General features: G+C 40.4%; 1 protein-coding gene across 1 annotated transcript in view; it reads right to left on the bottom strand.

The window, feature by feature from the left end:
• The window catches only part of XPR1 (xenotropic and polytropic retrovirus receptor 1), a 116,223-nt gene that overhangs the window by 41,091 nt on the left and 61,655 nt on the right, over window positions 1-13,477 (bottom strand). The window contains exon 2 of the mRNA XM_014943484.1: window positions 670-771. Coding sequence (XP_014798970.1) covers window positions 670-771 — 102 coding nt within the window. The remainder of the gene's footprint in view (window positions 1-669; window positions 772-13,477) is intronic.

Here is a 13,477-nt window from a genome sequence, read left to right as displayed (position 1 = left end):
AGATGGTCAAGTTCCCATATACAGGGAAGTCCACGATAGCTATTTCTGCACATGCTTAGGAAACACCAGCAAGGGAGCTTAGCACGCCTAAAACATGCACAGTAGACTCCCGCTGTGGATAAGCTGAGAAACTGTGCCCTATATGTAAGATGCCACTTAAATTTAAGAGCATCTTTACAAAGTTCAACAGGATGCTATTGCAAAGCAATGAAATCACCTGCCCTTCATTCTCCCTCCATTCAAATACCATGGTTTAGCTCCACATCTGTGATTAAACCAGAGCAGTTTCCCATATAAACCTGCCCTATCATTACCTGATGGTAGACCTCCATGACTGCTGTGGTTATTCTGAAAGTTTGAGAGCTTCAGACTCTTTTTGTGTTGCTGTATTTTCCACAAATACACACAAAATAAGCACCTTACCTGAATAGAAAATGTTGATTTTGGCAAGTTCTTTCTCACAGGTCTGGAAGAACTTCTCTTCAAACGTGGCAAAACACCTTTTCACCGTGTCCTCATCTGTGTCTATAAAACAAAATAGAAAGGAAAAAAACCATTGTTACAGAAGAACATAGGAACAATGCTGTGGTTATTCTGAAAGTTTGAGAGCTTCAGACTCTTTTTGTGTTGCTGTATTTTCCACAAATACACACAAAATAAGCACCTTACCTGAATAGAAAATGTTGATTTTGGCAAGTTCTTTCTCACAGGTCTGGAAGAACTTCTCTTCAAACGTGGCAAAACACCTTTTCACCGTGTCCTCATCTGTGTCTATAAAACAAAATAGAAAGAAAAAAAAAACATTGTTACAGAAGAACATAGGAACAGTTTTCTAAGTGGCTGCCATGGAAATATTTCTTCAGAGTAAATCCACCTCCTTTGTGACACAGAGAAAGAAGAACAATCGAGTCCAAAGGGCTGAGGCAACACATAATTTGGCTGTAAAAGGAATCGCACCAAGATGAGAGAGAAAAACCCACATAAGCACAACTTTACCTTGACCAATGTTCCCATCATCTACTTTCTTCCTCCCCAGAAAATAAAACCTCTCTGTCATAAGCAAAGTTTAAAGGAAGAGGCCTAAATTACAGCAATCGTCACCAGATCCACACTTCCCCCCCCCGCTGTGGGACTGCTTTAACTGTCCCGAAAGAACTAAGTAAATTCTGTAATTCAAGTCAAAGTTTGCAATTAAAGCAGCAAATTGATCACTTTGTTATTATAAGGACTATAGTGCACCATGTCCAGAAGTACAGAATTTCAAAGACAGAATGAGTTTCCTAATAATTAAGAAATTAGTTTAATGAGCAAAAATTAAAGAAATCACACTATAACTACAAATCTGAGCACTGTCCCAAATGCTCCTAATGCTGAAATAAAACAGTCTCTTCATACCCCCCATAGTTACAGTTTCTGAATCCTCTTGCAGTCGTACAGACTAGAAAAGGTTAGTATTGCTACAAAGAGGAAAAATTAAAATTTTTTTACGGTCTTGATAAGGTTCAAGAAATAGATTTTGAAATACATCCTATTAAATTGAGATGACGAGTGTCTACAGAAAAGTTTCGCTCACTAGCAGATAAACACTCTGGACTGTTGTAACCAAAAAAAAAACCTTTTTTCTTATAGCATTAATTTCTAGCTATAAACATCCTCAAAGTAGTATCAATATATATTAAATGTAAACTTTTAACATTTAGAATTTCCTGATTCTAATATTGTGGCACTGATATTAAATACTATAAACCTATAGACACTATATTAATGTTTTTATGGGGGTTGTATAGAAAAAGCAAGTAACGTAAAGCAAGCCTGCAGGGGCTGTCTTCTTTTTGAGTTTGACAATGCTTTAAAGAGTAAAACAGAGGGAAAAAAAACCCCAATCCTGCACAGATGAGTGGTGTTTACAACGCCACCATCCAAGGGCTTGTAGAAAAAAATTTGCAAAGACTCCGAAGGCTGCTCCAAACTTGCAAGTTTTGACTCCCGGAGTCTTTATTATCTGACGATTATACTTGCAGATCAGAGGCTACTCCCAAGGATGAGGGCTCCCTCCCTTGTGCAAACAAACCCCGAAATGACAGGGCTCCAACCCTTCTTTGCTGAAGAAAAGCCGCAGCAGCCCCGAGGTGTCATTACACCCCTCCTCACGGTCACTGGCCTGAGGCAGACTTTGGAGAACCACACATACCTCCTGCTCGGCTCAGTGCCTCCACACAGATCCCTCTTTGCAGGCACCAGAAGGACAGAAAATAACTCTGGTTTGGGGCTGGTAATTTCTTAACAGTGGAGTCACAGCAGTTGCAACATCCTACCCTGGGGCCCTACCACCAAGGCCTATCTCAACTTGCCCGAAAGAGCCCTAATCCTTGACCCAACAGCCACGGGAGGACAAAACACAAACAGGCGGGTGAAGCAACAGAAATTAATGTGTGATACTTAATATGCAGTGATTTTATTCACTAGCTGCCTGAAACTTTCCAAATAAGAGTAATCAGACAGTATCAAAACAGAGCTGACTCTTATGGAAGGACCTGAAGGGCAAGTTCTTCAGTCCAAAGTGTTTTCACACCTCTAGCAGAAGAGCTTACCTATAGATGCCTTCTGACATGGGGTAATCATCCTTTCCTGCCCTTAAAAATAAGTCATGTAGAAATGCTTTTAGCATAGAAGCTTACTGCTTTCCTGCTTCAGAAACACTGAACCACTTCTGTCATCACTTGTTTCTGGGTTTCAATAAGCTCACAAAGCAAAAGTAAAGCCAATAAAGTTTCTAAACTTCAGTCATTGGAACTATCCAAGAACAAACAAACAAACAAAAAATATCTTATCGGGAAGCGGAGTATACTTTTTGACCATGAAGTTAAACACGAATATTTCTATGCAATCAAAATATCATCTTTTAAGACAACAAAAAGCTCAGCAAAGCAACCTAGTCTTAAACTAACATAATCAATGCCAAATAAATTAATAAATATCTTGTTTTGCACATTACTGACCACTTCAGGAAATGATAAATAAGTATGTTAAACTGCTTGACTATATCTGAAGTTTAGAAGAGGAAAATAGGCTTTAAAACACAAACAAACCACTACTGGAAGACCTTCCAAAAACCTTGAGATTAGGAATTCAGGTCCCTATTTCAACCTCAAAACATTGCTGACTCAGAGGAAAGCAAGTTCTATATAAACTATTCAAAATCCTTCTTCAAATGTCAAACACCTTCTTACAAAAGATACTTTTCAGAGCACGGTGGATGCCAGCTTTGAAAAAAAAATCAGGATTCTCTGTGAAGAAAAGGTTTCCCTTTGGTCCCATTCCCACTGCAGTCCAGTCATTTAGCTGCAATAATAGATGAGTGCTGCCAAGGCTATTGCCTTTATTTATTTATTTTTCCCCCAAGGCCAGAACAGGACAACGTTTTTGCCATGAGAAAATCACGGTGCCAGAAACTGGCCTTGGATTCAGAAGCTCCATGACAACAGAAGCTGTTTTTAAAAGGCATCCAGCTACTGCTGCCAAGAAGGGCCATCGGTAACCTCCCTTTTGTTCTTCTTCTATAGCCCTAATACTCCATTTACCCTAAGCTCTAAGAAGTTGCCATGAACAAGGTTGCCAAGAAGATAGTCTGATCAATATTGCAGCTTCCCGACCTCATCTTCCTAGGCAATTGCCTGATATGAATAAAAAACACATTAAGCCTCAAAGGCTCTCGCTTTTTCTTGCAAAGCCAAGTGGTAAACCAGCAGCAATCTGCATGCACTCCCCTCTCGCCACACTTTCCAGTTTGCAGAGAGTTCAGACACTGGCACACCTAAAATAGAGCCCGAAGTTGAAAAATTAACATGCAAGTTGCATTCCTGCGCTGTCCCAAGCACTCATTTCATAGTACATCTTTCAAACATTCATTTAATTTCTCATTTTCTGCAGCTGAAGTATATAAACAAATGATGAGCATCCCAGGCAGCTCTGCTTACTCACTTCCATGCAAGAAAACACAGAGTACAAGTTTTCTTGTTAGAGCAGTGCCCTCTAAAAGTAATCATTAAAAAAAGAAAAAAAATCCTTCAGTGTTTATCATGCTGAATTTTAAGGGGCATTTAATTAAAAAAGATTAATTAGCTTTGTTATGAGATCAGCACAGGTGTAGTTCTCTGAATCATCTGTTTGCCATCTTCTGTTTGCCACAAAACAGTTTTATCTCAGTAAGTTAATTTCAACATTTCAGCTAGAGAGGAGGCAATTTTGTTTATTGGGAGGACTCTGCCATCTAGTCAGTGAGAAAAAAAACAATGAAAAAAAATCCTTCAGTGTTTATCATGCTGAATTTTAAGGGGCATTTAATTAAAAAAGATTAATTAGCTTTGTTATGAGATCAGCACAGGTGTAGTTCTCTGAATCATCTGTTTGCCATCTTCTGTTTGCCACAAAACAGTTTTATCTCAGTAAGTTAATTTCAACATTTCAGCTAGAGAGGAGGCAATTTTGTTTATTGGGAGGACTCTGCCATCTAGTCAGTAAGAAAAAAAAAAACAACAAACAAGTCAAACTCAACATTGGTGTTAAACACATCAAATCACACCAAACAGGTGATCACAAGTTTAACATCTGCACCATTTAGAATACACTAAACTTTTAACATTTTCTACGCCCTGTCCTTGGCTCTTGCTAACTAAAAGCCCTGTACAAATGGCTCAAATAGGTCTACAACAGCAGAACTGTGCTCTGAAAAGTTAACAAGATTTAAAAGACAGTTTTCTTGTTCCCAGGTCTGTGAAGACAGTAACTGCTTATACTTCTAGGCTCAATGGCACATTAGGGGGAAAAAAAAAAAAAAAAAGGCAAATAAAAAAAGCCACTTTTACTGAGACTGTTACTACTCTTAAAATTCTAGAAAAAAAAAAAAAAAGGCAAATAAAAAACGTCACTTTTACTGAGAGTATTACCACTCTTAAAATTCTCAAAAAGTGTGTAACTATAATAAAAACATGTATCTGCCTCCAAAACCCCCATCAGCTTTGTCCGTCTATCCAACCATCACAATTTTCTAACACCCTTGAGAGTTGCACAGCACCAGGAACGTACAGTTTCCCAACCTTTTACACAGTACAGTGAAAAATTTTATAGCTTAAAATCAAACTGTGTAGTTCACAAACGCGAGGCTGAAGATTACCTTTACACTTCTAATGCGTCACCCTCGTGTTTATTGGGATGTTTTTCCAAAGGAAAGGTTCTTCCGCAAGGCAACTCCCTTCCTCACAACAGAAAGCTGTGCCTGGGTCAGCTGCAAATGGGATCACTCACTGAAAGCTTCCAATAAGTTAATTACTCATCATGCATTTTCTTGTCCAGTCTTGTGGCAAATAAAATTTTATACGAGAAAACTTTTAAGTGCTTAAAGTATAGATACAGAAATGTCTTCCTAGGACACACTCTTGCTATCGGAAGAGGAAGGAAGGCAACTCTGCTTGCAAATAAGGAATGTTGGCATTCCACCTTAACTTCTGAGTTGCAAATTGTACACGCATGTAATGGTGTGCATCTCCATTGGAACTTATTCCATCAACCAAAAAGTGGACCTTGAATTAAAATACTGTAAAATCAGAAAGAAAGAAGCTTCGTGCACTAGTTAATATAAAAAAATAATAAAATAAAACCCAACAAAAACAACCCCCTAAGAAAAGACTTCCTTTTCTAAACCATCACGGATGAGCTGGTCAGCTCTCCACTTAATGAATGTTTTTAGCCCAAATTAGATTTGGTTATTAAATAATTTCCCTAAATCTAGCAATAAAAAATGACCAATGGATTAGCAAACGAGGTTGGTATTGCCTGCACATGCAGCACTTGCGTGTGGGTAGCGGAAGGAGGAGGGACGAACTGCTGCAGGTCACCAACACAAGTTCTCTCAGGTTTTGGTGCACCATTTTGTTGTTTTTAACAATTAACACGGAATGAATAAAATCTCTTTCAAAACACCTTTAGAAATTTTGATTTTCAGGTTGGTAAAAATCATGCTTCCTCATTTTTAGATTGTATCACTGAAATCTTACAAGGAAACCAGCCAGATTCTTGTAGGTGGTTTATTTAGCTGGAAAAAAGCAGCCGTCTCCACCACATGCCTACAAGCTAGACATCCAACCAAGCGTCTACTGTAAATTATTTATATTTGTGACTTTGCAAACATAGATTCTAAAGCAATGACAGAGTCCTGGTATGAATTTCAGGTGCAGAAAAAAAACGAGCAATGCTGTAGCCAGATGTGAGAAAACAGCTGTTGCCCAGCTGGCTGGCTACGAGCTTGGTAGCTCAGAGAGCATCAGGTTTTGCAGCCTACGAGGCAGCTGCACGGCTCTTCTACAGGTTTGCTTCTTTAAACAACTACCTGGCACTCATAAGAAGTCATTTTGCAAACAAAAAAAGGCAGCAATAGTCTTTGTTAGCTATGACAGGGAAGTCACTAAGGCAAGAGCATGGTGTTGCTGTCAGTGGAATCTACCAGTACAAGCATGGCTACCCAGGCATTACTGTGACAACAGCTTCCCAAAGCCATCTGTGCAGTGATGCTTCAAAGTTGACCTTTTTCAAATTCTCTCGTTTCAGAGGAAAAAAGATCCTAATCCTTTAGCAGATGTGCAAAAAGCGTGGCTAGTTTAACCATGTGCACCTGGAAGAGGATCTCAATGACCACCTTCCAAGTAGCTGGGGTGGCAGGAGGGAAGAGGGGTGCAAAACACCCCACTAGATTGGCAAAGCTTTGGAGCAGAGACAAGCCGAAGGCTCTGTCCAGTGTCCCCAGTTTTGCTGTTATAGCTGACCATTATCAGATTGCTGTCTGAATTCACAAACTGCCAGTACCATCTCAGCTTTGGGATTCTACCTCCATTCTGTCCTTAGAGGTGACCCTGGTGCTTCAACACTTTTACGATGATTCACTTCTTTACCATTAGGAAAATCAATATTCCCAGTAGAATAACAAAACCTATGGCTATGTGAAACCTCAAGTTTGAAAGACAGCTAAGCAGAAACTTCTGACAGAAATAATAAATTAAGAGAAGCAGCACAAATGCCTAATAATATTTCAAAACCTACCATAAAAATATTGTTAATACAGTATGACAGACTTGGGTGACAGGAGACATCATACAGTGACAGGACTCTCAATACCTGCCTTCCCTGGTTAAGAACAACCTTCAAATTCTCACTCTTTTCAAGAAAGAAAGATTCACTCTATGCTTTTGCAAACGTTTACCAACAAGCTGGACCAGAAATACTGCCGCACAGTTAAGGGTCAAGAAAAGATGGTCAACGTTTCAGGCTCCAAGACAAAGAATGGAGAGTTACTCAGTGGGTACATACTAGAACCTGTCCAGACATAATGGACATTGTATGCTCAGTTTCGACAAGTAACCAGCGATGCAAGGGGAGATACTGCAGTTTTGTGGAATCACCAGAATCCCATCGGGACAATCCCTGGTTACACAATGCACCTGCACGTTCCTCAAGGTGCTGATCTGCTGCCTCGAGTTCTGGCTTTCATTTAAACACGGCGAGACAGCAGCAATTATGGTTGCACAAAAAGCCTGTATCACAGTCTACACTTCTGAGGTTAAGTAATGCAGAGATCCTCTAGCCTCTTACGGACAAGAGGTGTGAACTAGCCCATACACCTCTGATAGTTGCCACATGAGACAAGAGTTAAGCCATTCATGCCTTCTGCAAAGAGAGATGTTCATTAGTCTTTAATCTGAGCAATGCTGCATCCAATATGATAGTTTTTCCCCCTCCTCAATGACAGGGCCACCAAACAAGAAAAGTTAGCAGCATCTCTTCATGCTTTTAAGATCCACTGAATGGACCTAAAGTAAATACAGCTGTGTTTTATACAGCTACATAACAACCTGAAAAACCTTCCTTCTGCTAATTCACATGGATATAAATAATACTTCCCTAAATTACCCAGCGTAAAGTCCTTAACCCAAAAAGACAAATGGAAATGAAAAGAAGCCACAAAAGCACACAGCAGCATGGAAAACCAACACCAGAACTGTTGATTTAAAATCAGGTGCCCAGAGTTCAAACTGAAGTTTTTCCTTACATTCACATACCCATGTTTCCCTTCAGCCTGGAGAAACTTAATGAATTCAGCAAATCCTTTGCTGGTATCAGTACAATTGCTAGAGCTCCTGACCTTTTAGCTAAGTGACATTTAAACAAATACAAATGTAGTCTCCAGGAAAGGAAAGGGAAGATCATCCCAGTTGGGTCTTTGGGCCAGCACCTAAATCAGTGATGGAGAAATTACCGTGGGGACTGGAAACACAGCAACAAGGGGCAATTAAAGGAAACTCAAATGCTCCAGTGCTGAATATAGTAGAGAACCCTCACCCTAAAAACTCAAATACTCTTTTCCTGCCCTACTTCCTGAATGAAGGTTATACTTCATGGCTCAGAAAGAGAAATAAGAGGAAACTTTCCAGTCTGTTTTAACGTGCATTCATATTTATCAAGAAAGGCATAAATTCAATCTTGTGAATATTTCAATCAAGCAAAAAGAGGAAGCTTCACAATAAAATGACTGTTTATGCTCATTTTACTGAGCCTCCAGTTTTAATAGTCTTATTTCCAGAATTTTACTAAGCAGTAACAGTTATTTTCTCATTAAAACTGCACAAAAACCATCAGAATATCTGACATAACCAAAAACACAAGATAGGAATTAAAACAAAACTCAGCAATTACAGCCAATTAAAGGAATGGTGGTAAAGTGCACTTCTAAATTCTTGTATTGTTAGATAAAAGCTTTTCCTTCCCATAAAAATCAAATGTAGATGGAGCGATGGGGAATTTCGGCTGCAGTTCAGGCTGCCCTTGATGTCGTAGCTCAGACACACACCTGATGCCTCTTCCCTTTGCTCTGGTACTGATGTTCATCTAAGCCCACAGTGAACCAGTTCAGAAACTCAACCCAGTATTTAGAGAAATACTCTGCATGAGAATTAAAAAGCATTAAAAACCGAATTGATCAATAATAAACTAGTTCCTTGTGTTTTAGTCCTCTGAAATAGCTCATCGCAGGTAGGGAGGAGGCAGTGAGAAGGAGATTAGCCTTCCGGCAGCAGCTACCCGTGAGATTGATTTAACTGGAGTATCAAACCACCCCTCTTCAACTCGCATCTATCTTGTGATGAGTTTCAAAACCTACCATAAAAATATTGTTAATACAGTATGACAGACTTGGGTGACAGGAGACATCATACAGTGACAGGACTCTCAATACCTGCCTTCCCTGGTTAAGAACAACCTTCAAATTCTCACTCTTTTCAAGAAAGAAAGATTCACTCTATGCTTTTGCAAACGTTTACCAACAAGCTGGACCAGAAATACTGCCGCACAGTTAAGGGTCAAGAAAAGATGGTCAACATTTCAGGCTCCAAGACAAAGAATGGAGAGTTACTCAGTGGGTACATACTAGAACCTGTCCAGACATAATGGACATTGTATGCTCAGTTTCGACAAGTAACCAGCGATGCAAGGGGAGATACTGCAGTTTTGTGGAATCACCAGAATCCCATCGGGACAATCCCTGGTTACACAATGCACCTGCACGTTCCTCAAGGTGCTGATCTGCTGCCTCGAGTTCTGGCTTTCATTTAAACACGGCGAGACAGCAGCAATTATGGTTGCACAAAAAGCCTGTATCACAGTCTACACTTCTGAGGTTAAGTAATGCAGAGATCCTCTAGCCTCTTACGGACAAGAGGTGTGAACTAGCCCACACACCTCTGATAGTTGCCACATGAGTTAAGCCATCTGTGCCTTCTGCAAAGAGAGATGTTCATTAGTCTTTAATCTGAGCAATGCTGCATCCAATATGATAGTTTTTCCCCCTCCTCAATGACAGGGCCACCAAACAAGAAAAGTTAGCAGCATCTCTTCATGCTTTTAAGATCCACTGAATGGACCTAAAGTAAATACAGCTGTGTTTTATACAGCTACATAACAACCTGAAAAACCTTCCTTCTGCTAATTCACATGGATATAAATAAGAATATTTCCCTAAATTACCCAGCATAAAGTCCTTAACCCAAAAAGGCAAATGGAAACGAAAAGAAGCCACAAAAGCACACAGCAGCATGGAAAACCAACACCAGAACTGTTGATTTAAAATCAGGTGCCCAGAGTTCAAACTGAAGTTTTTCCTTACATTCACATACCCATGTTTCCCTTCAGCCTGGAGAAACTTAATGAATTCAGCAAATCCTTTGCTGGTATCAGTACAATTGCTAGAGCTCCCGACCTTTTAGCTAAGTGACATTTAAACAAATACAAATGTAGTCTCCAGGAAAGGAAAGGGAAGATCATCCCAGTTGGGTCTTTGGGCCAGCACCTAAATCAGTGATGGAGAAATTACCGTGGGGACTGGAAACACAGCAACAAGGGGCAATTAAAGGAAACTCAAATGCTCCAGTGCTGAATATAGTAGAGAACCCTCACCCTAAAAACTCAAATACTCTTTTCCTGCCCTACTTCCTGAATGAAGGTTATACTTCATGGCTCAGAAAGAGAAATAAGAGGAAACTTTCCAGTCTGTTTTAACGTGCATTCATATTTATCAAGAAAGGCATAAATTCAATCTTGTGAATATTTCAATCAAGCAAAAAGAGTTGCTGTTAGGAAGCTTCACAATAAAATGACTGTTTATGCTCATTTTACTGAGCCTCCAGTTTTAATAGTCTTATTTCCAGAATTTTACTAAGCAGTAACAGTTATTTTCTCATTAAAACTGCACAAAAACCATCAGAATATCTGACATAACCAAAAACACAAGATAGGAATTAAAACAAAACTCAGCAATTACAAGCCAATTAAAGGAATGGTGGTAAAGTGCACTTCTAAATTCTTGTATTGTTAGATAAAAGCTTTTCCTTCCCATAAAAATCAAATATAGATGGAGCGATGGGGAATTTCGGCTGCAGTTCAGGCTGCCCTTGATGTCATAGCTCAGACACACACCTGATGCCTCTTCCCTTTGCTCTGGTACTGATGTTCATCTGAGCCCACAGTGAACCAGTTCAGAAACTTAACCCAGTATTTAAAGAACTACTCTGCATGAGAATTAAACAGCATTAAAAACCGAATTGATCAATAATAAACTAGTTCCTTGTGTTTTAGTCCTCTGAAATAGCTCATCGCAGGTAGGGAGGAGGCAGTGAGAAGGAGATTAGCCTTCCGGCAGCAGCTACCCGTGAGATTGATTTAACTGGAGTATCAAACCACCCCTCTTCAACTCGCATCTATCTTGTGATGAGAGATGACTGAAAGCGTTACCCCACAGCTCAACTGACAAAGAGACGTTGGGTAAAGCCAACACAACTCACTCGAGATGAAATCACATGCCCATACCCTTGAAACGAACACGGCAAACGTCTTGATTATTAGTTAAACAGATTGAACGTGTTCAAGCTTTGGTCTTTTTCTCATCACCACCTAACCTCCTGCCAACGCTCCAGCAGCACGTGTGCCTCCAGCCTTCCCTCCTTCTCAAACTCTGTAATGATGCATTTGTGGGGAAAAGGCTTCCCCACCTTGGATACAAACCAAGTTCCACATACACCAGCACAACTGATGTTAAAGCATTTTAGAGATATCTTAGTATACTTTTAACTATTTGAAATGGGAATAAAAGTTGCTATTTTAGTGTAAAAAAGTAAAATACTTGAAGAAATTAGTTGGAAAACCAACATAAGAATTCAACATAATGTCGAATAGCAATATTTTGCTATGCAAGCTGTACTGTGACCTTTCAAACAAGCAATGCCTTGATCAAAGTACGATGGCTGTCCTCCACATGTGTCCTTACAGGGGTGTCTTCTACTGGGTCTCATGAGCCTTTCCAAGACACCTGTGCTCACAGGTCTCATCTGTACTGAAGATGTTCTGCACATGACTGGCTACGTAACAGGTCCAAGTTCCCATACGTTCCCTTGCAGACGTTTTCCTTTGTCCCCAGCCCCCACGGCTCAGGAGACATTCAGTGTGACTGTGATGTACAAACTAGGAAGAAGATCTCTCCAGAAAAGAACTGAAAAGGTTGAACAAGGTTCATACATTCATGCTGCGACAGACTTCACCTGTCACCCACTCACCTGAAGAACAAGATAAATGCAGGGCAGAATCATCTTGAAATGTAATTTAAGTCTTGTTCTTTCTGTGCTTTCTCCTGCACTTACTTTCTCCCTCCCTCCACCAAATACCAGTTTCTACAGTGCATGTGTATATATTTTGTTATTAGTCTTTTTAAATTGCTGGCAAAAACCAGGTTGTACATGAGCAAGTCCTACAAGGCAAGTGCTAATTTATGCTGACATAAGAGGCCTGGGTACTACCAACCTTTTCACGGTGATAAAGCCATCAGTGCAAATGCAGCCTGACAAGCAAGTCACCTGTGCTGCACCACCAGCCAGCCCACCCTTGCCCCAATTGAGACTCCCCTATCCTAAGCAGTTCTGTGGTTCATCAGGATTCACAGGTGGTCACCAGCAGGATATGGACTCTAGGAGCTTTAGGAAATGCCATCTTCCAGCATTAAGACCATGACCTCTTCAGGCTCCTTGTGCGTGTGCTCCAAGAGCAAGCCCAGCAGTCCAACAGCCCACTCCTTTGGAAAAGCTGCTGGCCTATGAGAGGGCTTAAATATACACCAGCTGCTCTGCTACAACTGTGCAATCAAACAACCATGTGCTGGAAAAAGTTATTTTCCAACCCTCCCCAGTCGGACCCTGTCAGGCTGCTGTGAAAACAGCAGCGGGAGCATGAACGAGGGGCAAAGAAAAGGGCGAAAACAAGCAGCAAAATCAGTTTAAGGCAGAACAGGGTGATAAAGGTAAACTTCAACCACAGTGGTAGTATTAAGAGGGCCTCAAAAATACTTCTTTTGAAGAACCAAGCTATTTAAACCCACAGTTATCTTCTCCTACTGCAGATTATTCAGTAGGTACATTGGCCAAACAGAATCAGCACTGTTTTGAACAGGGGAGTCTTCTCCATACCAGGCAGAAGGCAAGTACCTCTCCTCTCATTACCCAAGCAAACATCCCCCACATCCAGAGGGCTTCAAGCTTTTTCAATAAAGCCTCCATACGACAAGTATTTTTGTCAGGAAACTCCTCTGCTTTCTCCTTGTTCTTCTCTGCTGTGGCACACGGAGGTGGTAACCTCAGAGGCAGAACCACCTCAAAGCTTACAGGAACATTTTGCTCAGTGACAGCATCTGTTCTCTGCCTCATGCAGCACCACGGAAATTGCCATTTCACATTTAGCCATCAGTCCATCTAACAGAGCATCCCGCTTTGGTAGTTACTGGTATTGGATGGAGCACTTAACCACCTGCTATGACTTTGGACAGTACAAGAATAAGCTCAAAAAAAAAAAAAAAAAAAAAATCTTTGCAGTCCAGGACAGTCATTTGTTTCCA

This window comes from Calidris pugnax, unplaced genomic scaffold, assembly GCF_001431845.1.
Source record: "Calidris pugnax isolate Ruff unplaced genomic scaffold, ASM143184v1 scaffold63, whole genome shotgun sequence".
Lineage (NCBI taxonomy): Eukaryota > Metazoa > Chordata > Aves > Charadriiformes > Scolopacidae > Calidris > Calidris pugnax.
The sequence above is the reverse complement of the archived record's forward strand: the minus strand, read 5'-3'. Positions and strand labels throughout refer to the sequence as shown.